Source organism: Vigna angularis, chromosome 4, assembly GCF_016808095.1.
Source record: "Vigna angularis cultivar LongXiaoDou No.4 chromosome 4, ASM1680809v1, whole genome shotgun sequence".
Classification (NCBI taxonomy): Eukaryota; Viridiplantae; Streptophyta; class Magnoliopsida; order Fabales; family Fabaceae; genus Vigna; species Vigna angularis.
In genome coordinates, this window is record NC_068973.1 from 17044843 (window position 1) to 17071775 (window position 26933).

The 26933-nt window shown below is 36.4% G+C and overlaps 3 protein-coding genes and 1 long non-coding RNA gene across 4 annotated transcripts; 3 read left to right on the plus strand and 1 right to left on the minus strand.

Moving 5' to 3' along the window:
* Positions 1-217: 217 nt before the first annotated feature.
* LOC108332213 (probable polygalacturonase) lies at positions 218-4951 on the plus strand. The gene is made up of 5 exons (XM_017567409.2): positions 218-987; positions 1469-1589; positions 1932-2106; positions 3596-3666; positions 3782-4951. Exons 1-5 carry the CDS (start codon positions 565-567, stop codon positions 4414-4416), a joined length of 1425 nt encoding a protein of 474 aa, XP_017422898.1. The 5' UTR covers positions 218-564; the 3' UTR covers positions 4417-4951.
* Positions 4952-6397: 1446 nt separating this feature from the next.
* Positions 6398-7813, minus strand: LOC128196164 (uncharacterized). Its single transcript, XR_008248368.1, has 2 exons — positions 7294-7813; positions 6398-6947 (listed from the first exon to the last, which is right to left on the minus strand). It is a non-coding gene; the product is annotated as an uncharacterized LOC128196164 (long non-coding RNA).
* A 10516-nt stretch (positions 7814-18329) lies between these two features.
* Positions 18330-20931, plus strand: LOC128196214 (uncharacterized). The gene is made up of 5 exons (XM_052876453.1): positions 18330-18800; positions 18894-19154; positions 19698-19753; positions 19852-19987; positions 20671-20931. Exons 1-5 carry the CDS (start codon positions 18330-18332, stop codon positions 20929-20931), a joined length of 1185 nt encoding a protein of 394 aa, XP_052732413.1.
* A 1990-nt stretch (positions 20932-22921) lies between these two features.
* Positions 22922-23757, plus strand: LOC108332215 (germin-like protein subfamily 3 member 4). The gene has a single exon (XM_017567410.2). It carries the CDS (start codon positions 22925-22927, stop codon positions 23627-23629), a length of 705 nt encoding a protein of 234 aa, XP_017422899.1. The 5' UTR covers positions 22922-22924; the 3' UTR covers positions 23630-23757.
* Positions 23758-26933: the final 3176 nt, after the last annotated feature.

A 26933-nucleotide genomic window follows, 5' to 3' on the forward strand; every position in this document is an offset into this window, starting at 1 on the left:
ATTCTAAAATTTAAAAACAGAAATATACAAAATACTGCAACCTCTATTTCTTTGGTATTTATGGCGTTAAATTAACTATTATATAAATCAATTTTCTCCATAAAGTAAGAATGATAAAAATAAATAGAATTAAAACACCATAAATATCTTTTTCTCAATCCATTCCATTGACATGACCAACGAAAAGGAGAAGAAGAAAAGAGGAGAAAAAGAAAAGGGTGGGAGAGCGCGAGTAACGGCCGCAGTGGGGGTTTGACACGCAGACCAGACAAAACAAAACGAACATGCAAGTATCTTTGAATTTACAACATGGTCCCACACTAACCCTACTTTAATATTTTCTTAATTTTTAATTTTTCTCTTTCTTACACCCCACCCTTCCCTGTTGTGAAACGCGGTCACCGATATGCAAATAGTAGTGCAACACGCACTCTCTTCCACCTTCACCTCAACCTATCACATCACAGAACCACCACTCTCTGCTTATTTTCTCCACACGCTACCACCACAAACTCTTCCAACGTTGACAAAATCAAAAGCATCCACATCTGTTCTATTCATACCATGGAATCCGACAAAACAACCTTTGGAGCTCTGCTCCTCGCCACCTTCAAGCGACCCTCCTTGGCCCTCATGTTTCTCCTCTTCACCCTCCTCACCTTTCTCTCCCTCCACCTTCCCGCCAGGCCCGTCTGGCTCCTCGCGGGCCCCCACCCTGGGCCTCATCCCACAACATGCGCAGCCTTCTTCCGCCACTGTCCGCCCAGGAAGGTCGTCATGTCCATCAAGGACTTCGGCGGCGTCGGCGACGGCACCACTTCCAACACTGAATCGTTCCGGAGGGCAATTAAGTACATGCAGCGCTTCCAGAACCGCGGAGGGGGCCAGCTGAATATCCCCGCCGGAACCTGGCTAACGGGCAGCTTCAATCTCACGAGTAATTTCACGCTTTTTCTTGAACACGGTGCCGTTATTCTCGGTTCACAGGTCTCTAATTTTTTTTTTATTTCGTTTGTTTTGTTCTTGTATTCCCTTTAGGTTGTGGTTCACTAGTAGTTTATGAATTAAATTGTTTCGTTTCAATAAAGATTGATCATAACCGGCTTTATTGAGGAGGGATATGCGGTTGGGTTCTGCTCGTTGTTTTTCATTTGTCTTTTTCTTTTTTCCGTTTTATGAAAAAGATTAGAATAAATAACTTCCTCTTAAAAGTCACCTTCTTTATTTTTATTTTTTTTTTAGCGGAAATTGTTGTTTTTCTTCAGAAAAGAGGTGAAAAATTGCTTTTTGACTTCTGTGGCGACAAATGGTACAATTAGCAACCACATGGTACCGACCGAATCATGCTTGATTGGTGACTTTTTTATTGTGGCTTAGTTGGTAATCAATGCCTTGACGTTGATTATGCTTCTGAGAAATGATTAGGGTACTGTTTTGTTCATTCATTAATTTAAATTTTGATCCACAGGACCCGAAAGAATGGCCAATAATTGAGGCATTACCATCTTATGGAAGAGGTAGAGAGAGGCTTGGAGGAAGGCATATTAGCCTTATTCATGGAAATGGCATTAGCAATGTTGTTATTACAGGTAAAACATGAGGGCTTTTTTCTTTTTCTTCAATTCATTTGGTTCAACGACAAACTAATCCAGGAAATGTCAGAAAAATGTTAGAAAAACATTATGGGGGAAAATGTCAATTTGGATTAATTATAGTAAGTCTGTGGGACTCCACAGCCTACCCCAGACAGCGTTAGATTACATATTTGACTGCTATTTTATACATTTCAACGCAGTTAGTGATTCCATTAGAAAGGAAAAAGACGAGATTATAATTCAACTTTGCTATACTTGTACGCCACCGTTAAATAATTGAGTATGCGGTTCATATATTGTAGACATGCATTTTATTAGACATATCTGGCTTTGTAGGACAAAATGGGACAGTTGATGGTCAAGGAAAAATGTGGTGGGAACTTTGGTGGAACAGAACATTGGAGCATACAAGAGGGCACCTCCTTGAACTAATGAACTCTGATAATATTCTCATATCAAACCTCACCTTTCGAAATTCTCCTTTTTGGACCATCCATCCTGTTTATTGCAGGTTTGATCATTTTGGCTATTCTCACTTCTGTGAGTATGTCTGTTTCACAATTTACAAAATCACTCCATGGAATGTCAACTTGGAAATTTAATATCTTCATGTTTCAAATAATCTTTGATTTTTTTTCTTAGTATTTTTCAAACCGAAAAAGTAGTAATACCATATTTTACTTTTTATTCCCGTGAAAATTTAAAAAAGTTTTCTATTTGGGAGGCTCTTAATCCTTAGTTAAGTTCAATTTGTTGGGTGTCTTTTTCTATTTTTGCGCAATTATATTCTTTGTAATTACAGTTGTAGGAACATGTAAGAAATAAGGGCCTTTTATTTCTAGGCAAATTTGCTGCAGTAATTAGGAAAATAGGCTAATTTTAAAAAAATTATGTGAATAGATAAGTCATACAATTTAAATGGAGAAGTCATGTACCACTACACGACTTTTGTCTCACGACTTCTGTTTTGACTGTGTTGAAATAGAAAATTGTTAGTCCTCCAACGATTTCATTGTGATGTAATCAATTACCATGAATATGTAATCGATTATAAGATTACATTAAAGTCGTCGGAGGCTTGACGACTTTCAATCTCAATAGAAACTCATTTTGAGGCAAGACAACTTCTAATTTTAGTCGCACGGGTTAGTCAAGCCAGCCTTGTAGCTATGCTTCATTAAAAAAAAACTCGATAGCCCGGCTAAGGTCTAATACAACTCAGTCAAGGTTTGATACATATCGGTCAAGGTTTGATACATTTCGGTCAAGGTTTGATACAACTCCGCCAAGATCTGAAACAACCAGAACAATCCATTTCAGCCCTTTTCAGTCCGGGATTAGTGTGACAACCTGTCATCAACATGATTTTATGTATAAGATAAAAAATTTTAGTTTGTTTCCATGTGATATTAGACTTTTGATGACAGAAAAAAAAATAGGAGGGTGATAGTGGGCCGTGACAGGTTGTTAAGGTTTGGGCCGAGCTTCATCAAACTTTGACCGAGTTGTATCAGACCTTGGTCAGACTATTGGACAATGTTGATATGAAATGTAAGGTTCAATTATTGAGATTGAAATGCCAAGTTAGGCTGGCATGACTGACCCGTGAGACTGTAATTGGAAGTCATCTTGTCTCAAAACCACTTTCTATTGAGATTGAAATTCGTCAAACCCCAACGACTTTATTGTAATGTTGTAATCTGTTGAAATCGATTAATCACATTGAAGTCATTGGAGACTGATGACGGTCAATTTCAAAGTGGTCAAAACAAAAGTTGCATGAGGTACATGGCTTCTCTATTTAAAGTCGTGTGGGACTGTGCGACTTGTCTATTCTCGTAACTTTTTCCAAATTTACCTATTTCCGTAATTACTACACTAAAATTGTGTAGATATGTAAAATAACCAAGAAACAGGGTTCAGTTAACAATTGTATGTTTTTAGCTTTTTTAACCACAACAACTTAATGAGATTGTATAATCTGCCGCGTTTTCTTTCAGAAATGTTGTGATCAAAGAGATGACAATCTTGGCTCCCCTTAATGCTCCAAATACTGATGGCATAGACCCAGGTATGTCTTATTCCACTGTTACTCTTTATTCTCTTTTCTTCCATTCTGTTATCCTGCAATGAGCACTGGTAGAGTCAAACCACCTTGCTAATGAATTTCCTTTCTGATAATACAGATTCAAGTTCCAATGTATGTATTGAAGATAACTACATAGAAAGTGGGGATGATCTTGTTGCCATTAAGAGTGGTTGGGATCAATATGGAATCAACGTGGCCCATCCTTCCACAAATATTGTAGTGAGGAGAATATCAGGCACTACTCCCACTTGTTCTGGAGTAGGCATAGGTAGTGAAATGTCTGGTGGAATTTCAAATATCACAATTGAGAATTTGCATGTGTGGGATTCTGCAGCTGGTGTTCGGATAAAATCTGACAAGGGCAGAGGAGGCTATGTAGCTAATGTTTCTATAAGTGATATAAGAATGGAGAGAGTGAAGATACCTATTAGGTTCAGTAGAGGTTCAAATGACCATCCTGATGATGGGTGGGATCCAAAAGCTATTCCTAGATTCAAAGATATTTTGATCAGTAATGTGGTCAGTATAAATGCAACAAAAGCCCCAGTTTTGGAAGGTGTAGAGGGTTCATCATTTGAAGGTTTATGCTTCAAAAACATTACCCTGCATGGTGTTGCCTTATCCAGAAGATGGCGTTGTGAATATGTTTCTGGTTTTGCCACCGAGGTTTTCCCTGTTCCTTGTCTCGAGTTGCAGAACAATAGCTATTCATCCTGGTGTTCACCTTCCTGATATTTTACTATGCGCGAATCCTAGATAGTTTAGTTCCAAGTTCCAACAGTGGAAAAAAGAAGGTTTTTTAATTCATTCACATTATGATTTGGTTAAGCAGTTTTGAGTCTTGCTTAAGTATATTGTTTTTGTGAGGCACAGATATTGAGTTGAACATTGAAGCCTGAATTACGGTGAAAATTACCTTCTTTTTGGGTGAACATTGAAGCCTGAATTAAGGTGAAAATTACCTTCTTTTTGGGTGGTAAAGTTTGACGCCATTGGAAGGTGCAGAGTATTATTTGATTGACTTTGTGTACTCCTCTTTGCCCTTGGTTAGTGGTGGCTACATATCTTGGAGTAGAACTTGGTTTGCTTAGCGGTGAAACAAGTGGTTCATTCTTGTATTTTTCTCAAGGATGTATTTTCTTTAAGACTTTTTGTTACAGTTTGTATAGGCAGATTATTCTTGGTACAGACCTAAAGTTGAATACAGAGCGAACTCAATACACACTGTAGAAAACAATTTTGAATCAGATCAGGCCTTTCAATTTCCTTTATTAATTTGTACTATGCCCAAATCATTATTTTACTATATCCTAGGTTGTTTTTAAGTGTTTCAACTTGTATGGCACAAGGATTTATCATATAGTCAGAACATTATTGTACTACCATTTATATGTGCTCAGATATTTAACTGCAATGGAAAAATATTTAGTTAATCAAGGATCTTTGAGTTGTGCGAGATGAGTATCGATAATTTATTATTTATATAAGTAATGTTCCACACTGCAATGCATTTTCTTTAATTTTAAAAATTATACTTTTATCTGTAATTCTTACCGGTCTTAGCATGCATGGCTTAGCTTTTTCCTTTCCCCCTGAAAAGTTAGATTTCCAAAAAGATTTGAAAAATAATTATTCTTTAAAACTAGACATAATTGAAAAACCCTAATTTTCAGATCTGTCAAAAGTATCCTCTAGTTTGTCATAACTTTTTATTTTCAAGTCTGTCGAAAGTATCCTCTAGTTTGTCATAACTATTTATTAATTGCATGCTGTTTTTTTTTAATAATTATCTTCTTGTGAGTATATGTCCTAAAACAATTTTTAAATTCAATGTACAGACACATTAACATTTTAGTCAACAAAATAAAGTAAAATATAATGAATTTTATCTTTAAAAAGCTACATATTGCAATATATAATGACTATGTAAAAGGAAAACAAAATTGAATTTTAAAAGAAAGAAATTAATCAGGGGCTGTCAAAATTTGTTATGTCGGTGTTTTTATTTAAATAGAATAGAAGAGAAAAGCATCTCGTAACATAATACTATATTCATATGTAAGTAATGTGTGATGACAAACGATTTTTCTACTGCAAGGGTGCAGTTTTTACGTTTTTATAATAAATTACGTAAATAAACAGAGGTCAAAATTATTACAATTATAGGTAAGTCGGGCAATGACGATTTTATATGAAAAAGTCATTTTCGAAACGAGTTCGTAGAAGTGAATACGATTAAATCATTTACATTTTTTTCTTATTAGAAGTCATATAGGATTAGCGACTTTTCTGTATATGGATTTCAATTTAATCTTTTGGAATTGGAAATTGTTATAGGGTGACGAATTCAAATTAAAAGTCATAGTACTTTCAATTAGCAGTTTTATGAAATTTAATTTCGGTATGAGTTGAAAATTTTATTTGTTTTATCTATAAAAAAAAGTACAATACAAAATGGCCCCAAAAAGAAATTTCAAGACACACGGCACAATATAGAGAACCCAAATTTAAAATCACATAAAAGCTTATCTTTTTTTTGTTTAAACCTTCGTTTGTTTGTCATATTTGTTAGTCAATCTCAAGTAGGTCATCGTTTTATTTTCGGTCTCAATTGGATTTATAAACTTGTAAAATCGAACCAATTAACTTATCGTCGTTAAGTTTTCAGTAACGATGTCTAATTGTGATGACGTGTTTATGCTGACGTACATTGTTTCATTACGTGAAATTTTTATTTAAATAAAAGAATTATGACATGACAAAATTGAAAAGCGAATGAGAGATTTGGAAACCATTGGACGTTCTTTGGAAAAGCTTGAAGGGTGACCGACTCGGTGTCAATCGCTTGTGGATCCCTCCGCAAACTCAATGTTTTTGGCCTCCAATCTGTTGTTGTTACTGCTACCATCGAAAAACCCAAGCCATTATCAGATTTATCATCTCCTTATAAGAACAATTTCCATTTCTATCTTCAATATTCAATCCCTCCATCAATATCTTTATAATCTTCACAGTCATATTTTTTTCTCTACCAAAACATAACCCATCAAAAAGAACCTCCATGTCCATCATTATTTAACACTAACCAAGGCCAATCCTTTTAAGTTGGACATCCTTAAACCCTGCCTTTTGAAACCAGTCAATATACTCCTCCTCCTTGGGAAAGAGCATCCACAAATCTGCAAAGAAACGAGACAACCAAAATGTTGGGTACACAGGACCAATATACTCCTCCTCCTCCTTGGGAAAGAGCATCCACAAATCTGCAAAGAAACGACACAACCCGGCCACTACTCAATACTGAGAAACAAAAGCACGCAAATCACCTCTTTTACAGCTAACCAGTATTGGAAATACAATGAGAAGTAAAAATCACATTAGGAATATGGAAGCTATAACTCTTTGCTTCTTAAAATCACATCCAAAAACATGAGAAGTCACATCTGAGATGAGGAACCAAACACAGTAATATACATCTATATACACATAAAATAACCAAAATGTAAATTAACTTCCAATCTAGGTCACTGAATGAAAACTTGCACACAATATCACCATATAAGAACAAATTAAAACAGCATAGACAAGACAGGTAAACACAAGATTTACCTTCCTGCAGATACATATCTATTGGCATAATTAGTTCGAAAGGGGAGGCGCGAGAAGAAGGGATGATGGTGCCGCTGGGTTACTCGTCTCTCTCTATTTTTGTGATTTGGGCATATTTTTTTTTTTGGGTGGCAGGGTGGAGAATGCATGTTCTGATTGACGCTCGCATGAAGCAAGAAGTCGCGGATGATGTGGGGGTTGCTATGAGAAGGAATAGGAAGACGAACTCGCGGTGGTTGGAGGTCGCGGCGGTTAAAGTGGTTGGAGGTTGCAGCGACGTCAGCGTGAGCGGTTGGCACCAAGGGCGACGAGCCTTGTTCGTGATGGTGGAGGGCGCATCGATGGGGACGACAAAACCTCTCTCATGCGTGAAAGGGTCGAACCGCCGTGTCCAGTGTGATTGATGGCACCGCGGACGTGCTGCAACAGTGACGGTGGCGACCCAGAGGCGGTGGTTTCATAATCCCTACTTCCTTTTTTAATTTTGCCAATTTAAATAAAAATTTCATGTAATGAAACAATGCACGTCATCACAATTATAGTGAAAACTTAACGGTGAGGGCTTAATTGGATCAATTTTACAAGTTTATAGATCCAATTGAAATTGAGAAAAAAACGAGAATCCACTTGAGATTGACCAACAAATATGAGGACTAAATAAGGGTTTAAACCTTTTTTTTTTGTTTAAACCCCTTTAGTAGACCCTATTTATATTGGGTTTTCCCAGTTAGATCTTCGTTTTATTGGATTTCCCAATTTAGTCCTAAAAAATAAAAATTTGAGTCAATTAAGCCCCTGCCGTTAAATTGACTTAACGAAGTTAAGTTTTTGTTGAGCTGGGACATTGAAGTGGCCAATTTTTTAAACGTGGCATTAGCACAGGTTGTTACGTGGAATTTCATTACATTATACATTTAAAAATAGGGTTTGTTGATTGATTTTTCAACCATAGTCAACAATGACGACCATCATCGTCAACATCACGGCCAGACCTTCTTCAACCACAGTGTGCAATCAGTTTTTACATCATCCCAACACAACATCGAACCACCTAAACCAGAATATCAAACCATCATGTTCTCCCTCACGGCCCAACCTACAGAACCACCCATGAGCAGCAGATACCCCCAAATTCACAGAAAACCAATCGCAAATCCCTAATCTGCAAAGAAGCTCATATGAACCCAAACACAAGATCAAAACCCAAAAACATTAATATCTCAAAGGTTTTCTTCTTCACGGCTCATTCCCAACATCGACACGTCGTTGTCATCTCCTTCCGCCATCATGACGCCGTTCATACTTCGACGTGGTCGGAACGGAACCCGCGTCCACCATCACGAGTCGCTTCAAAGGAAGAAAGCTCTCACGACTCCCACCGCCCAAGTATGCCCACACTCAGATCACCGCCGGTGCCACCACTGTAGCCCTTCACCACGCCACTAGGAAGGGGTTCGGGCCCTGGCCACCGGAAAACTTAACTCCTACCTGCAAAACCCCTACTAGAACCACAAAGGAGAAGAAAAGAAGAAAATTGTCCCTCCTTAGGAGGCTGTTCAGAACACCGTCTGAGTTGTGCCTCCGTAGTGCCGTCGCTTCCCGCCACCACTAGGACGTTGCTTTTGTTTGGGATGTAGAACATTTGCTTCCTAACTTTCGTTCCCCATCTTGAGGTTTGGTTTTCTTAAAAGAGAAATTTCCCAATTGGGGATTAATTAAGGTTTAGTCAGATTTAATTTCTTTGACCTAGAAATTTATAACTTGGAGAGGATTGAAGCTCTTGTTGATGTGCTGAATGTTGGGTTTCAGGTAGTGCTGGAAAAAGTTGGTCTTCATTGGGTTGATTTTGAATTATCAAAAAACTTAATTTTTAAATGTATAATGTAATGAAATTCCAAGTAACAACATGTGCTAATGCCACATTTAAAAAACTAACCACGTCAACATCCCAGCTCATTAAAAACTTAACCTCGTTAAGCCAATTTAACGGCAGGGGCTCAATTGACTCAAATTTTAATTTTTTAGGACTAAATTGGGGAATCCAATAAAATGAGGATCTAACTGGGAAAACCCAACATAAATAGGGTGTACTAAAGGGGTTTAACCTTTTTTTTTTCATTACCAATTTAAACATACAAAAACATGGCACCCCAGTAATGTAACACATGTGCGAATTTTTAAATCTACTCTAATTTTCCTCTTAAATCATCTCTCCTTATTCTTTCTCTTTTCATTTGACTCACTTTTTTTTCTCTTTTTCTCTTTAACTCGCTTTTTCACTTCATTCACAAACCCTATATCTCTCTTTTCACAAACCCTAAATCCTATTATTTTTCTTTTCACAAACTCACATTCTTTCTCTTTTTCTCTTCGTCTCACATTATTATCTTCATTCATCTTATCGTATTTTCTTACTCTTTTTCTTATTTATTTTGAAGTTTATGGTTTACATCTTTTGCCAACATCGATATCTAGTGCTTTTCAGGTTTAGGTACTTTTTCTTCTTTCTACATTTTTCTATAGTTCATTTATGTTCTTATCTATGGTTTTCTACAATTCATTGGTATGATCTATCCTATGGTATCATGTCTCACACAGTTTCATCTCTCGATCTCACTTTTCACATTTTTAGGTAGTACATTCGTCCAACGACTCGTCCAACAAGATTAATTCATAAGCTTAAACTCTTATAAAAGTCGTCTAACGAGACTTATCTCATCTAGCCAATATCAAGTTAGTAAGTTCTCTGACTTTGATTTCGTCAAATGAGTATTTCTCATTTAGTTGATCACCAAGTCAATAGCTCTCCAACTTTGACTTTGTCTAACAAGTATATTCTCATCCAACAACTATAAAGTCAATAGCTGTCTAACTTTGGTTTTGCGCAACGAGTACATTCTCGCCCAGTGATCACCAAGTCAGTAATTTTTTTACTTTGATTTTGCTTAACAAATATATATAATTCTGCAAAGCGTAATTCTGCAAAGCGAAATTCTGCAGATTTATACTTGTCTAACCCTATAATTTTAGTCCAACACTCGACACAAATGCCCAATTCAAATAACACCATATTCAATTATTCAAACAACATCATTTACAATACCAATCAGATAACATTTTCGAATTCATCATGCAATTCAAGTAACCAACTTATAATCTAAATTTCAATTCCACTCACAAATTCATCTTCATACAATTCAATCATACAGACAAAACACTAGACAAACATACAATTATGAACTATAATATATCAATCACATGAAAACTTTGCAGTTATCTTTCCTTACCTAAGAGATAGACTAGACTAATCAAGGACCCTTGAAACATCTTCAAATGTACAAAAAACTCTATTTGACCCTGAAATCAACACAAACACAATCAACGCACACTATTAGGTTAATTGATCAACATATACTAGTAAAGAAAATCCAAACATTACATGCAAGCCAAAAAGGACCACAGACAAAGAAAGAAAGAACAGATCAAGAAAATGGAGTAGAAAACCAACTTACTAAGATAGAAGGAAAGAACCTACATTAAGGATCACCCTAATTATATTCAATTTTTAAATAAATAAAGAAACAGTAAGAAAATTTAAAGAGAAAGAAAATAATTATTGAGAAATGATATATTTTAAAATAATAAAACCTTTTTATAAATATTTACTTATATTTTAAACTTTTAATATTAAAATAATCGTGTCAATTAAAGATATGATTTTTTATACATTTATACTTTATGCAACGCGTTTGTTATTTTTTATCCTCTTTAGAATTTGTTTTCATTTTTTATATGGATTGATTATATTTTTATCCGATCTTGCTTTTTCATTGTTCCGACTTCTTTATATTTTTCTTGTATTTTGAGCTTTTTGGTATCATATGGTCTTTTGTTCTATTGATTCATCTATCATCATTGCTCTGTTAATCTTTCCATTGCTTTTTTCTTATTTTTTATTTGTTATGGTTAAACTGATTTTTGTTTTTTATTTTCATATTTGACTTGTTATGTTTTTTTTTTAAAAAAAAATTGTATGTTATTTTGTATATTTTTTCTCTGATTTTGCTTTTACATTGATATGACTCCTTTATTTTGAACCGTAGGCACTTTGAGTGGTATTTTTTTTATTGTTTCATGTCGCTCTTGCTCACCCTTTATTATTAATTTTTTTAATCATTTATTGTTAAACTGAAGTTGAATTTTATCCACTTTATGAAGTTGATGTTTTTCATTTACTTTTATATGCTTAATCTGAAGTTTATTGCTATCCACTGTTCCTTAATTTGACTTTTTCGTTCTGAAGTTGATGTTTTTTATTTACTTTTATGTTTAATCTGAAGTTTACTGTCATCCATTGTTTGTTAATTTGAATTCTTTATTAATTGCTTATTAATGTGACTTCTTCATTTAGAAGTTTGTTTTTTTTATTTACTTTAATGGTTGAACTAAGGTTGTAAGATATCCATCGTTTATTCATATGACTTCGGCATTTTTTAAGTTTATGTTATTTTCCGGGTTGAGGTTAACTCTTTTCACATAAATAATTTTTGAATTTCAAGCTTAGGTCATATTTTAATTCTTTAATTCTTTCTCCACTATTTGGTCTAGTAGGATGTTACATGCAAAAAACATTCTAATGTTAAAGTCAGTGTTTGTTTAAATATCTTGATAATAAATGCCTAAAAAATTAACTAACTACCAGAATATCAAACCTGTATTTATAAACTTTTTTAGAATGAGCTTCTAATTATTACTAGCTCAATTACGACCCATATACTAATGACCTAACTTATGGTTAACGTAATAATTCTTATTTACTAATCTTGTTTGTGGTTCAACACCGATCGTTTCGTTGTTGGATTGAAGACTCTGTTGATAGTCCATCGCTCCATTCATGACTGACCGGACGGTCATACGATACAATCATAATTCTTTTTGTTAGAAAGGACAGGGAGGGGGGAGGGGGGTGAATTGAATTTCAAAAACGTTTTAAATCTTTAAAGATTCTCTAGATATGTTGGGCCAAGAAACAAAGAAGTGAAGGATATGGGGACAACTTTATGTTAGGAGAAAAAGTAAGGGAGTTGAGATGGACACAGATTAGTTAGGGTGATAGAAATTGGAGGATCTTAGAAGATTTCCCTTTTCGCGAGGTTTCCATTTTTGCCTTTATAGTGTTAGAGGAATGTGTATGTGTGGACATTCTGTTTTTTGACAAAATCAATAGTGGATTGTACCTTTTGGGTCTCTTGAGAAGCCTAGCTCTAGACAATAGGTTTATTCCTTCAATGAAACAAGATCAATGATCATTTCTTTATTCTCTTTTCTTCTTATTTCATTACTTATTCCTATGGTTTTCTATCATTTTTGGTCTAACATGCCAGATATTTCATTCGAGGGGTGAATGGTTATCACTCGAGCAGACAGCAGAAAGCAAGGAGAACCAGTGGTTTCGGGAACTATGGATGATCGAGTAGGGTATGTGGAAGAAGAAGTTACTCAAGTGAAAGTGATCGTGGAAGAGTTTCGTTTACAAGCATCTTAGAATCATTCAGCACTAGAAGAAATGAGAAAAGAAGCTACAGAAAATGAAACAAAAATAATGGAGTTGATGTCAAGGAGTTTTGGGAAGAGGATTAAGGAAGAGGGTGAAGGGTCGATGGAAAACAAAAAAACAGAGCCCAAGGAAAACACCAAGGCTGGAGCGAGTTTGATACCCTTAGAAGGAGATGCTTTGGCGGAGTTTCGACAATCGGTAAAAAGGATTGAGTTACGAACGTTCAATGCCGACGATGCTGTTGGGTGAATTTCGAGAGCGGAGATTTACTTCAAGGTTCAGGAGACCAACAAGATAGTGAAAGTGAGCCAGACTCATTTGTGTTTGGAAGGAGGGACAATCCACTTTTTCAACTCTTTGTTAAAAGATTACGATGTTTTGTCATGGGATAATTTGAAGAAAGAGTTGCTTGAACGTTACGGAGGAATGGGGAAGGGAGCGTATATGATCAGTTGACGGCGTTAAAGCAAACACGGAGCATGGATGAGTATATTGGACGATTCAAATGTTTGATCTATTAGCAAAATGATGAAGATGAAGTTTTGATGATGTCCAAATCAAGTCAAGAGAAATCAAGATTCAAAATGTTATGAAGACTTGTATTGCTATGGAAAGCTTTTGTAATAATTATAGTTTAGCATCTAGGACTTAGATTATGAGTGGTTTTATGTTTGCATTCAAAAGAGATGTAAAAATAAGCCAAACAGCAAAATCTGTGCAGTGTTAATCGATTAACAGAGGGTGTTAATCGATTGTTCCAGTGCGCCATGGAGAAGCACAACAATGCAGACTAATCGATTAGCAGAGCAGACTAATCGATTAACGCTAATCGATTAGCAGGGGCTGTTAATCGATTAACGTTAATCGATTAACAGAGCAGACTAATCGATTAACACAGTGACCGTTTGAAAAACTAGCCGTTTTTAGAGCCGTTGGACTATCCGTTGGAGTGTTAATCGATTAACCACTGTAGCTAATCGATTAACACAGTAAGAAAGGCTGAAAACGAAAAATGGAAGAGTCTTTGGATGAGTCTATAAATAGACTCTCATTTCCTCTCAAGAAAAAACAACTAGAGACACAAAAACTCTTCCCTTGTGCTCAAAATACTCAGAAATTCTTGAGACTTGTGTGTTCTTGTTCGGCTTGTGAAACTCTTGTCTGTGGAGCTGGTGAAGTGCTGCTACGGTGACAGAGGAAATAGTCGGTTCATCCTTGGTGTGTCTAAGGAGGTGTTCGGAAGAGAATCATCCTTCGTGAAGTATTCGGAGGAGGTGTTCATCCTTTGTGAAGACTCAAAGGAGGTGTAGTTTCATCTCTTGTGGTATCAAGAGAGGTGGTTTCTAAACTCTTACAAATTGTTTCTTTGTGATTGTAATTTGTAATTGTTTTGTGATTAGTGAATTGTTTATCTTGCTTTGAGATAAACGACTGGACGTAGGATTGGTAAGATCCGAACCAGGATAAAATCATCTGTGCAAATTTCTCTCAACCTTACTCTCTTTATTTGTCTTTATTAATTGCTTGGTAAGTTTAATTGAGTAGAAATTAAAAGGCACACGTTAGTATTAAAAACCCTCTTGGTTTGTTATTCCACGCTAACCATTCCGCTGCAGCCGCTCCTGACAATTGGTATCAGAGCTTGCTTTGATAGTCATTCAAATGGCGAGATCGTATCAAACATTTGCAGAGGGTGCATCAATCAATAGACCACCACTATTCACAGGTGAAAATTACGCATTTTGGAAGGTCATAATGCAAATTTTTATGGAATCTATTGATATAGATATTTGGGATGCTGTTGCATTTGGTCCTTTTGTTCCAACTAACAATATGCAGGAACCAAAGCCCCGTGATCAATGGACCATTGAAGAAAAGAGAGGTGAAAATTACGCATTTTGGAAGGTCAGAATGCAAATTTTTATGGAATCTATTGATATAGATATTTGGGATGCTGTTGCATTTGGTCCTTTTGTTCCAACTAACAATATGCAGGAACCAAAGCCCCGTGATCAATGGACCATTGAAGAAAAGAGAAGATCTCAGAATGATGTAAAAGCCCGGAATATCATTGCATCAGCATTGACTGTTGATGAGTTCTACAGGGTCTCTGTCTGCAAAAGCGCTAAAGAAATGTGGGAAACTTTAAGAGTAACTCATGAAGGCGGAGATGAAATCGGGTGTGCTAAAACGAATACTTTAATCATGGAAGAGAATAAATCAAGCTCTTCATCAAGCACGACATCAAGTATGGGTGATTCTGATGAGCAAGCATATATCTGTTTAGTAGTGAACGACGACGCTGGAAGCCAAGTAAGTACCTCTAGCGATTCTGATCATATTGATGAAGATGAATTACATGAAATTTATAGAGAATTATTGATAGAATCAGAAAAACTAGATCTTGCTCATAAGAAATTGAAAAAGGATTTTAAAGAATTACAAAAGAAATATGAAAAATCCTTAGAAGAAATACAAACTTTAAATAGTAAAATTTCAAATGTAGAAAATGATACAAATATATCTGCTGAGTGTAAATTTTGTGATAAACATAAATTGAAAGTTGATAACATTGAAAAGCAATAGCAGATGAAAATAAAGAATTAAAATCAAATTTTAAAAATATTTTTGAAGAAAATAAAATTTTGAAAAATAAAATTTTATTTTATGAAAAAGGTAAATATACTAGTAGTGATGAATGTGCTTCTTGTGAAAATTTTAAGAAACTACTAACCTTTGGAGAATGTAGTAAAAATAATGAAAATAAGGTTGTTAAAAATAAGTATGTTCCTAGAATTAAAAATAAACATAATCATAGAACCCATAGAACTTGGGTAGAAAAAGGAACAACTTATAGGAACACAAATGTTGTATCATGCTTTTATTGTATGAAAAAGGGTCATACATCTAACAAATGTAAAATTAAGCATTATGGTGTTCCAAGTGGTAGATATATTTGGGTTGTAAAATGATTTCAAATTTTCAAACTAACCCAAAGGACCCATACAAAATAGTTGGGTACCTATTGCTTAAAATTTAGAATTTCTTTAAAACAATATTTAAGAAAATTTTTAAAAATTGTTTTTGTTTTAAATATTTGAAAAAGAAGAATTAAGAAATTTTTATTTCAAAGAATATGGAATTTTTTTTAAGCATATATAGTTTTCAAACGGAAAACATTTGAAATAGAAGAATGTGTGCATGTTGTCTTTGATGAAATTGTAGACCTTGAGGCAAAACCTCTTGAGTCATTTGAATTACATGCAAGCAATGATGAAGATTTGTAGAAGCAACAAATGAAGTGAAGAATGATGACAATCCTCAAGATGAAGATCGAAACAAAATGTGGAAACAACCTAGAGGATTCTCATTCGAAATTGAAGGCATATCTAAAGGGGTGCTTTATGTTTCTATGTTTTTATTAGTATGTGCTCTTTATATTTGCTTGCATGCTTACCTCTTTAAAAATTCAATAAAATATATATTGTTTTTCCTTAATATGCATACATGCTTGTATTAAGGGGGAGTATATTTTCTAATAAATTTAGGGGGAGCAATTATACATCTCTTTTTAATAATGATCAAAAAGGGGGAGAAATATTTAAAGTCTTAAACTTATTTCTAAGTTTACTAACAATTGTTTCTTCCTTAAGTTGTATTTTAAATACAGATTATTATCAAAAGCTTTAAATCAAGAAGGTTTTGATCATCATCAAAAAGGGGGAGATTGTTAGCAAAATGATGAAGATGAAGTTTTGATGATGTCCAAATCAAGTCAAGAGAAATCAAGATTCAAAATGTTATGAAGACTTGTATTGCTATGGAAAGCTTTTGTAATAATTATAGTTTAGCATCTAGGACTTAGATTATGAGTGGTTTTATGTTTGCATTCAAAAGAGATGTAAAAATAAGCCAAACAGCAAAATCTGTGCAGTGTTAATCGATTAACAGAGGGTGTTAATCGATTGTTCCAGTGCGCCATGGAGAAGCACAGCAATGCAGACTAATCGATTAGCAGAGCAGACTAATCGATTAACGCTAATCGATTAGCCGTTGGACTATCCGTTAGAGTGTTAATCGATTAACCACTGTAGCTAATCGATTAACACAGTAAGAAAGGCTGAAAACGAAAAATGGAAGAGTCTTTGGATGAGTCTATAAATAGACTCTCATTTCCTCTCAAGAAAAAACAACTAGAGACACAGAAACTCTTCCCTTGTGCTCAAAATACTCAGAAATTCTTGAGACTTGTGTGTTCTTGTTCGGCTTGTGAAACTCTTGTCTGTGGAGCTGGTGAAGTGCTGCTACGGTGACAGAGGAAATAGTCGGTTCATCCTTGGTGTGTCTAAGGAGGTGTTCGGAAGAGAATCATCCTTCGTGAAGTATTCGGAGGAGGTGTTCATCCTTTGTGAAGACTCAAAGGAGGTGTAGTTTCATCTCTTGTGGTATCAAGAGAGGTGGTTTCTAAACTCTTACAAATTGTTTCTTTGTGATTGTAATTTGTCATTGTTTTGTGATTAGTGAATTGTTTATCTTGCTTTGAGATAAACGACTGGACGTAGGATTGGTAAGATCCGAACCAGGATAAAATCATCTGTGCAAATTTCTCTCAACCTTACTCTCTTTATTTGTCTTTATTAATTGCTTGGTAAGTTTAATTGAGTAGAAATTAAAAGGCACACGTTAGTATTAAAAACCCTCTTGGTTTGTTATTCCACGCTAACCATTCCGCTGCAGCCGCTCCTGACATGATCACTTAAAGTCTAAAACTCCATGATGAGCAATACTTCTCTTACTTTACCCATGGGCTACGGGAGGAGGTTCAGGTTAAGGTGTGAAGCTTACATATCACGAATCCTCTAACCAGAGGACATTTGATGAATGTTACTCGTGCCATTGACTTGGAAGTTTCAAGGCGAAACAAAGGGTAACAGAGGCGAAGTGAAGGGCATGTAATAGGAGGTGATAATTTAGGTCACAAAACCAAATCCAAGAAAATGGAACAAGTGGGTCAAAAAGGGTATGGAGCTAATAGATGGAGTAATGGGCCAGGCCTAAACTAGAAGGGTGGTGCAAATGACAAGGGGTCATGGGGAGAACATGAGAGGGGCGTGCGTCACTTATCTTATCAAGATTTGGTGGATAGGAAAAAGAAAGGGTTGTGTTTGAAGTGTGGTAGGCCATATGGGCCAACTCATCAATGTCCAATTAAACAATTGAGGGACATAGTGGCTGAGAAGGAGATTCAGGTTGAGTTTGAAGATGAAGAAGAAACCTTAGAGAGCGACGACAAGGGTGAAACAGAGGAAGTCGATGGAGTTTACAGTGCCATCAATCTATTCGTGCTAGAGAAAGAGACTCAAGACACACCCAAAATGATGAAACTAAAATGAATGATCAAAGGAGTATCTCTCCTCATTCTAATAGATTTAGAAGTATCTCATAACTTCATTTCGCAAAGGTTAGTGAAAGCAATGGGATGGGGATGGAAGAACGTGCAGAGGATGCATATATTGATGGGAGATGGACATCAAATAGAAACAACAGGGTTTGTCGGGGGTTGAAGATTGTTTTGGAGACAGGGGAGTTCGTAGTGGATGCGTTTTTATCCGAACTTGATGATATTGATCTTACCCTTGTCATGGCATGGCTAGAGTCATTGGGAGAAATGTGGGTAGATTGGAAGAAACAAATCATGAAGCTTAATTCTGCCCAAGAGATTAAAGTGCTTAGAGAGATGGAGCAGAACGAATCCCTGAGTTGTAATCTCTACAAGTTTGAAATCGAAGGGGAGGCTAAGAAAGAAGAAGAAGCAAGTCAAATTCTGTTGGAAGAATTAAAACAGACGTTGGGTCAATATGAAGATGTGTTCAAGGAACCAAAAGGCCTACCTCCAAAACGCCAAAAGGAGCATTGCATAAACCTGCTTCCACGGAGTGCACTAGTTAATGTGAGGCCTTACTGTTATGAATTTCACTAGAAAAATGAGATAGAGAATCAGGTTCATTTATTGCTGGTTGTGGGGCATGTTCGGCATAGTCAGAGTGGATTTTCTAGTCCTATAATCTTGGTGAAAAAGAAAAACAATCGTTGGCACATGTGTGTGGAGTATAGGGCATTGAACAAGGTAACAATACCTAACAAGTTCCCAATCCCACTAATTGAAGAGCTCTTAGACGAGTTGCATGGAGTTAAGTATTTTTTAAAATTAGATCTCACTTCAGGGTACCATCAAGTCAGAATGAGGGAGCAAGACATAGAAAAGACGGTATTTCGAACCCATGAAGGACAATACGAGTATCTGGTAATGCCCTTCAGACTCATGAATGCTCCATCAATAGTTCAAGCTCTAATGAATGAAGTTTTTCGATGACATACTGATCTATGGAAAAGATTGGGAAGAGCATCTTACAAATCTCACTAAGGTATTACCCCTGTTAAGGGAGAATGTTTTATTTGCAAATAAAGATAAATGTTTTATTTTGGGAGGAGCAATATTAACTACCTAGGTCATGTGATATCAGAGAAAAGAGTTTCTGTAGATCTTGAATAGGTAAGAAGTGTTATCGATTGACCTGTGTCGAAGAATGTCAAAGGGGTGAGGGGCTTCTTAGGCCTCACAAGTTATTATAGGAAATTTGTGCAGAATTATGGAAAAATTGTGCGCCTCTTAACTGAACTAACTAAGAAAGATAATTTTAGCTGGAATGAAGATACCTAAAAAGCTTTTGATGAGTTGAAGATATTGATAACAACTGCTCCACGTTTGTGTTTGCCTAACTTTGAGAAGGAATTTGAACTTGAGTGTGATGCATCAGTTACTAGTTTTTAGGCCATTTTGATGCAGGGTAGAGAACCTATCACTTACTACAACAAGGCTTTAAGCCCCAAGAATCTTTCCAAGTCAGTGTATGAGAAAAAGTTAATGTTGTAGCTCTATCCATCCAACATTTGATGCCATATTTGCTTGGGCGAAATTTTAAGGTATTTTCTGATCAAAGAAGCCTCAAACAACTTTTGCAGCAGCGCATCACAATGGGAAGCCAACAGAATTGGATGGCAAAATTATTGGGGTATAACTTCGAAATAGTTTATAAGCTGGGTTGTGAAAACAAAGGTGATGATGCCTGTCTCGAAGTAAGGATACTATAGAGTTAAGAAAAGTTGTCACTAAGCCAATTTGGATGGATTATCTTGCGATAATTGATGAGGTGCATAAGGATGGGGAGTTGTTGGAGATCATTACAGCACTAAAAGAGGGAAGAGTTGAGGATAAGTATGCATGGTTCAGTTTTGAACAAGGTGTATTGCAATATAAAGGTAGGTTAGTTATTTCGTCTCAATCACCTTGGATCCCCGAATTGTAAAGAATTTCATGTGTCTCCCCAATCAGGACATTTTGGCTTTTACCAAACCTATAGGAGGGCTACAATGAACTTATACTCGAAAGGAATGAAGGGTCATTTCATGAAATTTGTTCAAGAGTGTGACACATGTCAACGTCAAAAATATGTAACTACTGCTCCAGAAGGATTATTACAGTCGATGCCAATTCCGGAATAGGTATGGGAGGACATAAGCTTAGACTTTATTACAAGATTGCCAAAATCAAAGGGTTTTGATACTATATTGGTGGTGGTTGACAAACTTACAAAATATAGTCATTTCATTCCCGTAAAACATATCCATATATTGCTAAGAGTATTGCTGAGATTTTTATCAAAGATGTGGTTCGTTTACATGGGGTACCTAAGTCAGTGGTAAGTGATAGAGACTCGACGTTTATAACTGCATTTTTTGGGGAATTTTTCAGGTTGTAGGGGACCAAGTTAAGGATGAGTTCGGCGTATCACCCGCATACAGATGGTCAAACGGAAGTGACCAATCGATGCTTGGAGACATACCTTCGTTGTTTCATCATTGATCAATCGAAAGTGTGGATTAATTGGTTGTCATGGGCAGAATTGTGGTTTAACACCACTTACCATGAATCTATAAGGATTACATCCTTTGAGGCAGTTTATGGGAGGCCTCCTCTAAGAACTAAGAGGAGAGGTGAAAGTAGAGGTGGTTTAGCGTGAACTAATTGACAGAGATAAAGCCATTTGTCAGTTGAAAGGAAATTTGGTGCGTTCCCAGGATCGTATGAAGACACAAGTGAACAAACACTGACAGGAGAGAAGTTTTGAGATAGGGGACATGGTGTTTCTTAAATTGAAACCTCACAAGCAACACTCTGTTACATCTCGCATCAGTCCAAAGCTTAGAGCAAGGTACTACGGACCTTTTGAAGTCATTGAAAGGGTTGGAGAAGTAGCTTATCGGTTGCAATTACCACAAAATCCGAAAATACACCCTGTGTCTCATGTTTCTTTGCTTGAGAAGGCCATTGGGGAGTATAAAGCAGTAGAAGGACTGCCAACAGGGCTGGAAGAGGACCAATCAAATATGTTGCTACCCTAGAATGTGTTGACTACTCAAAGCATCTTTAAGGAGGGGGAAAGGGTTAACCAATGGCTGATGCATTGGCTAGGAAAAATAGTAGAATGAAGGCCCAATTTCCAACCCTTAGTCTTGAGGACAACACTATCTTTCAAGAGGGTGGTATTGATACAAGCCAAATATCTATGGGGATAGAAAATATGTTGGGCTAAGAAACAAAGGAGCACAGGAAATAAAGACAAGTTTGTGTTACGAGAAAAAGTAGGGCTGAGATGGACACAAATTAGTAGTAGATTAGTTAGGGAGAGAAAAATTAGAGGATCTTAGAAGATTTCCCTTTTTGTGAGGTTTATGTTTTTGCCTTTATAGTGTCAGAAGAGTGTGTGTGTGTGGACATTCTATTTTTTGACAAAATCAATAGTGGAAAGTATCTTTGGGGTATCTTGAGGAGCGTAGCTATGGACAGTAGGTTTATTCCTTCTGTATTTGCCTTGATTTCAATTAAACAAGACAATGATTCTTTCTTTATTCTCTTTTCTTCTTATTTCATTACTTATTCATGTGGTTTCTATCCGACACCCTCCTAACTTTGCTTCCACTTCATCTTAGTCATAGCTATAATGTCTCCTCACTCCCACAATTCTCACATGCTCATCCTCATCACGTGCTTCTTTCCTCATAAATTCTAGATCCAACTGCACATCCTCATCTTTTCTTTTACTACATATTCTAATTCCAAAAACATTAAATTGAAAGTTATATACAACCATGAAGACTTATGTAATAAAGTCACTAAATCCCTTATGACTTCTAATAAGTGAAAAATATAAATAACTGTCATATTCAATTTTGTAAACTCGTTTTGAAGATACATAATTTTTCTGTATAAAATTGTCATTTCATACTTGACTTATTTATAACTGGTAATATTTTTTAATTTTGACTATTTACGTAATTTATTATAAAAACCGCACGATAAAAAACAAATTGATATTATTTTGTATATAAGCACCTTAATACAATAAAGAGTAACGATAGAATGATATTCATTATATTCATGTGATACACTTAACAAGGATAAAATCATTATAAAAAAGTCAATTTTTATAATATATGAAAAAAAAATAGTATAAATGTAAACAATTATGTGTGTCAAGTATGATATTTCTACAATAAAATAAAAAAAAAACCACAGTATAACAACATAACTACAGTTTTCAGCTATGATAAATTTATAATGGGTAAGGAACAGTGTGTAGCAAGGGTTTGATCTCCTCCAAACAGCACATGTTCACAACCTTATTCGGTACAAGACAACAATTGCTATAAATAGAAACATCACCTAAAATTGACAGGTTTGATTTATATGAATTTCATCATTTTAAACTGAATAAATCAATGAATAACTTCATACTCTTAACCCATCACATTCTGCTGATGTAGTAGTGAATACAACCAGATGTAGATAAGAAATTGTTTCTTACAAGCAATGCATCACAGTGGCTAAACCAGCAGTGAACTCCAAGAATGACTTAACTTGTTTTTCTTGCAAGACCTTCCTCACAGATGCTCATAGATGTTATTTATATAATGTTGAAGAAGACTAAACAACATTGACTAAGCAAAAAACCAATGGAAGATATGGAGATAAAATCCCTTTCTTCCTTCTTTCTTCTGTTTCTCATAGTCATTACTCACACACATGTTTGTTTAGCGGAATGTGATAACGTGAAGGACTATTGCCCTACAAGTACGAAACCCCAAAAGCAAGCCATATTCATCAATGGCCTCTCCTGTGAGAACCCAGATAACACAAGTGCCCATGATTTCAAGAGCAAGGAACTAAGCAAACCTGGTTCCAGGGACGATTTTGGTGCCCTGGTTAAAATTGTTACTGCTTCAAAGTTTGTGGGGCTGAACACTCTTGGCCTTGCGATTGGAAGAAGTGACATTGAAGTGGATGGGCTTGTGAACATCCACAATCACCCCAGAGCCACTGAGATGGTGTATGTGAACCAAGGTACGTTGCTGGCTGCGTTTCTCAACACCCAAAACCAGCTCTTCCAGAAGACTCTCAATGCTGGTGACGTCTTTGTCATCCCCAAGGGCTTGTTCCATTTCTTCCTCAACCGTGGTGAACAAGTTGCAACTTTGTTCTCAGTCTTCAACGCCCAAAATCCAGGGCTAGGATCACTCTCTCCCCAACCCTCTCAATCTCAAAACACACTTCAATCGGTTCAGAACATAAAGAACAAGCTCAATTCACTCTCTCACTCACAGTTTCATGCTGATACTGATTTCACTTTGCAATTGCTCGATATCGTTTCTGACCATTAGTTCATAATAATGTATTCACTCATTTGAAATTCAGTTGCCAAAATTCACCTAATCTCAGATCAGGAAAACAATAGAGTAATGAAGTATCACAATTTCATTTCAGTAAATAGTTTCTACTTTTATGACAATGCTAGTAACCTAATCCCCAGAAGATTTACCATATACCCTTAGGATTTACCAAAAAATAAAATTTCTGATTTCAATTTTCATAATAATTAATCTGTTAGTTATCAAGGGCATCAAGAACCTAGACTACAACTTGTAATTAAGAAAGCTTTTGATAATGAAGTTCAGAGTTCCACTGGAAAGTTCTTATATAAATAATTTAACTTAGCAAGATAGACATGAAGTCGTTGTAGTATACTGGTAACTACGATTTTATGTTTTCTTTTCTAAAAATTTGTTTTTTTACTGTACACAGATAATTGAGATTTCGATTATAATTAACACTATATAAAGTGTTAACTCTTTTTGGTTCAAATAATATATGTTTTGGGTTGAAGTCCATACTCAAAGCACTCCTGATTGTCTTGAAGGCCGGACGAGCTACCTAGTGGTCCTTCAGTTGGCATGTAGGGTCCTTCTTCCTCCAAGTTACGTTGTTCGTTCTCCCTCCACCTTGTTCAAGTCATGTGAGCGGGCACCTGTCAAAGGCACTCCGATTCTCAAGTTACACTAGTACAAAATAGGCTTTTTAAGTATGTTATTTTAGGCTTTTTAAGTCTGTTTTACGATAGACTTAGATTCAGCAGACTTAAATTTTAAGTCTGTTATTGACCGACAAACTTAAAATTTAAGTCTGTTATTATCCAACAGACTTAAAATTTCCATCCAAAATTTCAAATTCAATTATATTCCATTGGAACCTCAATCAATCAACAGAAATTTCATCTTTCTTATGTAAGTTCCCATACACAATAAAAATGAAATTAGAACATAATATAAGCAATCATCCCCTCAATTAAATTCTTCTTCACAACCAAAGAAATACACCAAGAATCCATTAATCCAATCACATTCTTTACATAATATAATACAAATCAGAAACAGGGAAAAGAAATTAGAGTGATTAATAATCACTCCAAAAACAAACCCTAAAAATTCTTAATCCTAAAAATCACTATAACAAAGGATTAAAATCTAAAACCCTAAAAACAAAACAAATATCATAATTCTTAATCCTCACAAACATAGACCAATTTTTTTTCGTTTGTACAGTAATGACAACACAACACGATGCATTTGCGGCAACGGTGGCAGCGATAACGCAAGAGGCCGCAACGACAACGAAAACACAGGTGACGACGCGAGCAGCGACAATGCGATGCGAGCAGCGACAATGCGATGCGAGCAACGACGACGCGAGAAGAAAGCAAAGGCGGCAACAGCGACAAAGGTGACGCAAGAGGCGGCAAAGGCAACGGGAACGACGACAACGACAACAACGCGGGAGGGGAGACAAGATCTACAAGGCGACAGCTATGACATATGTACCCTAGGACGCACAAACAGAGAGATCTGGCATGAAGATGAAAGTGTTGAACGTGAGCAGGTGTGGAGGAGGCATAGGAGGGGAGAAAGTGGAGAAAGAGAAAGTGGAGGAAGAAGTGTTGTGTGTTTTGTGATGAAAAATTAGGTTAAACATGGATTTAGGTTTAACTCATAAAATTAAAGTCTTGTTTTATTTTGAAAAGACTTAAAAGATTAATTTAAGTTTGGTAAAAAACTTAACAGGTACAAAAATTAAGTCTGTTTGTATTTTAACATATTTAAAATCAAAATTTAAGTCTGTTACCAAATTATCAAACTTAAAATATGAATTTTTGTTTACAAAATTACCACCGCATATTTATTAAGTATGTTATTGTAAAAACAGACTTAAATTGAGAGACTTAAAAAGCCTATTTTGTACTAGTGTTAGTAATGTAACCCAGCGGTTGGCAAAGCAAGTAATGCATGTATATTGTGCATCCTGATCCCAAAGTCATACCTGAGACCTTTATTTATATTAGTCGTGATGGGCCTTTACCTTTCGTTGGCCTAATGAAGGCTCAATCACACCTTAATATTCTTTAGGGGCTTAATGAGTCATTATCGTTTATAATCAAACCATGTGGTCGACCTTGGTGGTTGGCCTAAGTGGTCGGTTGGCCTAGTGGGTGGTCGGCCACTCGGTCTGGTGGTCGACCTGGATGGTCAGTCTGGATGATCGGCCGAGTGGTTGGCCTAGGTGGTCGGCCTAGTGGTCGCCCGGACGATCAGCCTGGATCATCGACATGGTGATTGGCCCTGGGTGATTGGCCTAGGTGGTGCCCAGGAGAATGTACGGTACACAAGCCCCCCAAGCTCGAGGATGATGTTAATTGTGCGAAGGGTTTATACATCTACCAATCTTGATAAAGACGAGTTCTTCGATTGGTTTTTGTCTTCATGTCCTCTTTGTTTGCCGAGTTGGAGGCCACTAACCCTGTTTAATTGACGTCGTGGAGATCTTCGGTGAGGTCGATCGATTTTCCTTTGAGGCCGAGAAGTTGAGGCTGAACACTTGAGATTAAATTTGGCTAAATACTTGAGGCAATGGTAGGCCGAGAAGTTGAGGCCGAATGACCGAATACATGTGAAGCCGAATGGCCAAATAGTTGAGGTCAAATGGCCGAATAGTTGAGCCTTTGATGCCAAATTTGGTTAAGTATCTGTGAGGCCATGGAAGGGCGAATAGTTGAGGCCGAATGACCGAATAGTTGAGGCCGAATGACCGAATAGTTTAACATTTGATGCCAAATTTGGCTAAGTACCTGTGAGGCCATGTAAGGCCGAGTAGTTGAGGCCGGACGGCCGAATAGTTGAACATTTGATGCCAAATTTGGCTAAGTAGCTTTGAGGCCATGGAAGGTCGAATAGTTGAGGTCGGACGGCCGAATAGTTGAACATTTGATGTCAAATTTGGCTAAGTACATGCGAGGCCATGGAAGGTCGAATAGTTGAGGCTGGACGACCAAATATTTGAACATTTGTTTCCAATTTTGGCTATGTACGTGTGAGGCCATGGAAGGCTGAATAGTTGAGGTCAAACGGCCGAATAGTTGAACATTTGATGCCAAATTTGGCTAAGTACCTGTGAGGCCATGGAAGGCCGAATAGTAGAGGTCGGACGACGGAATAGTTGAACATTTGATGCCAAGTTTGGATAAGTACCTGCGAGGCCATGGAAGGCCGAATAGTTGAGGTCGGATGGCCGAATAGTTGAACATCCGATGCCAAATTTGGCTAAGTATCTGTGAGGCCATGGAAGGCCGAATAGTTG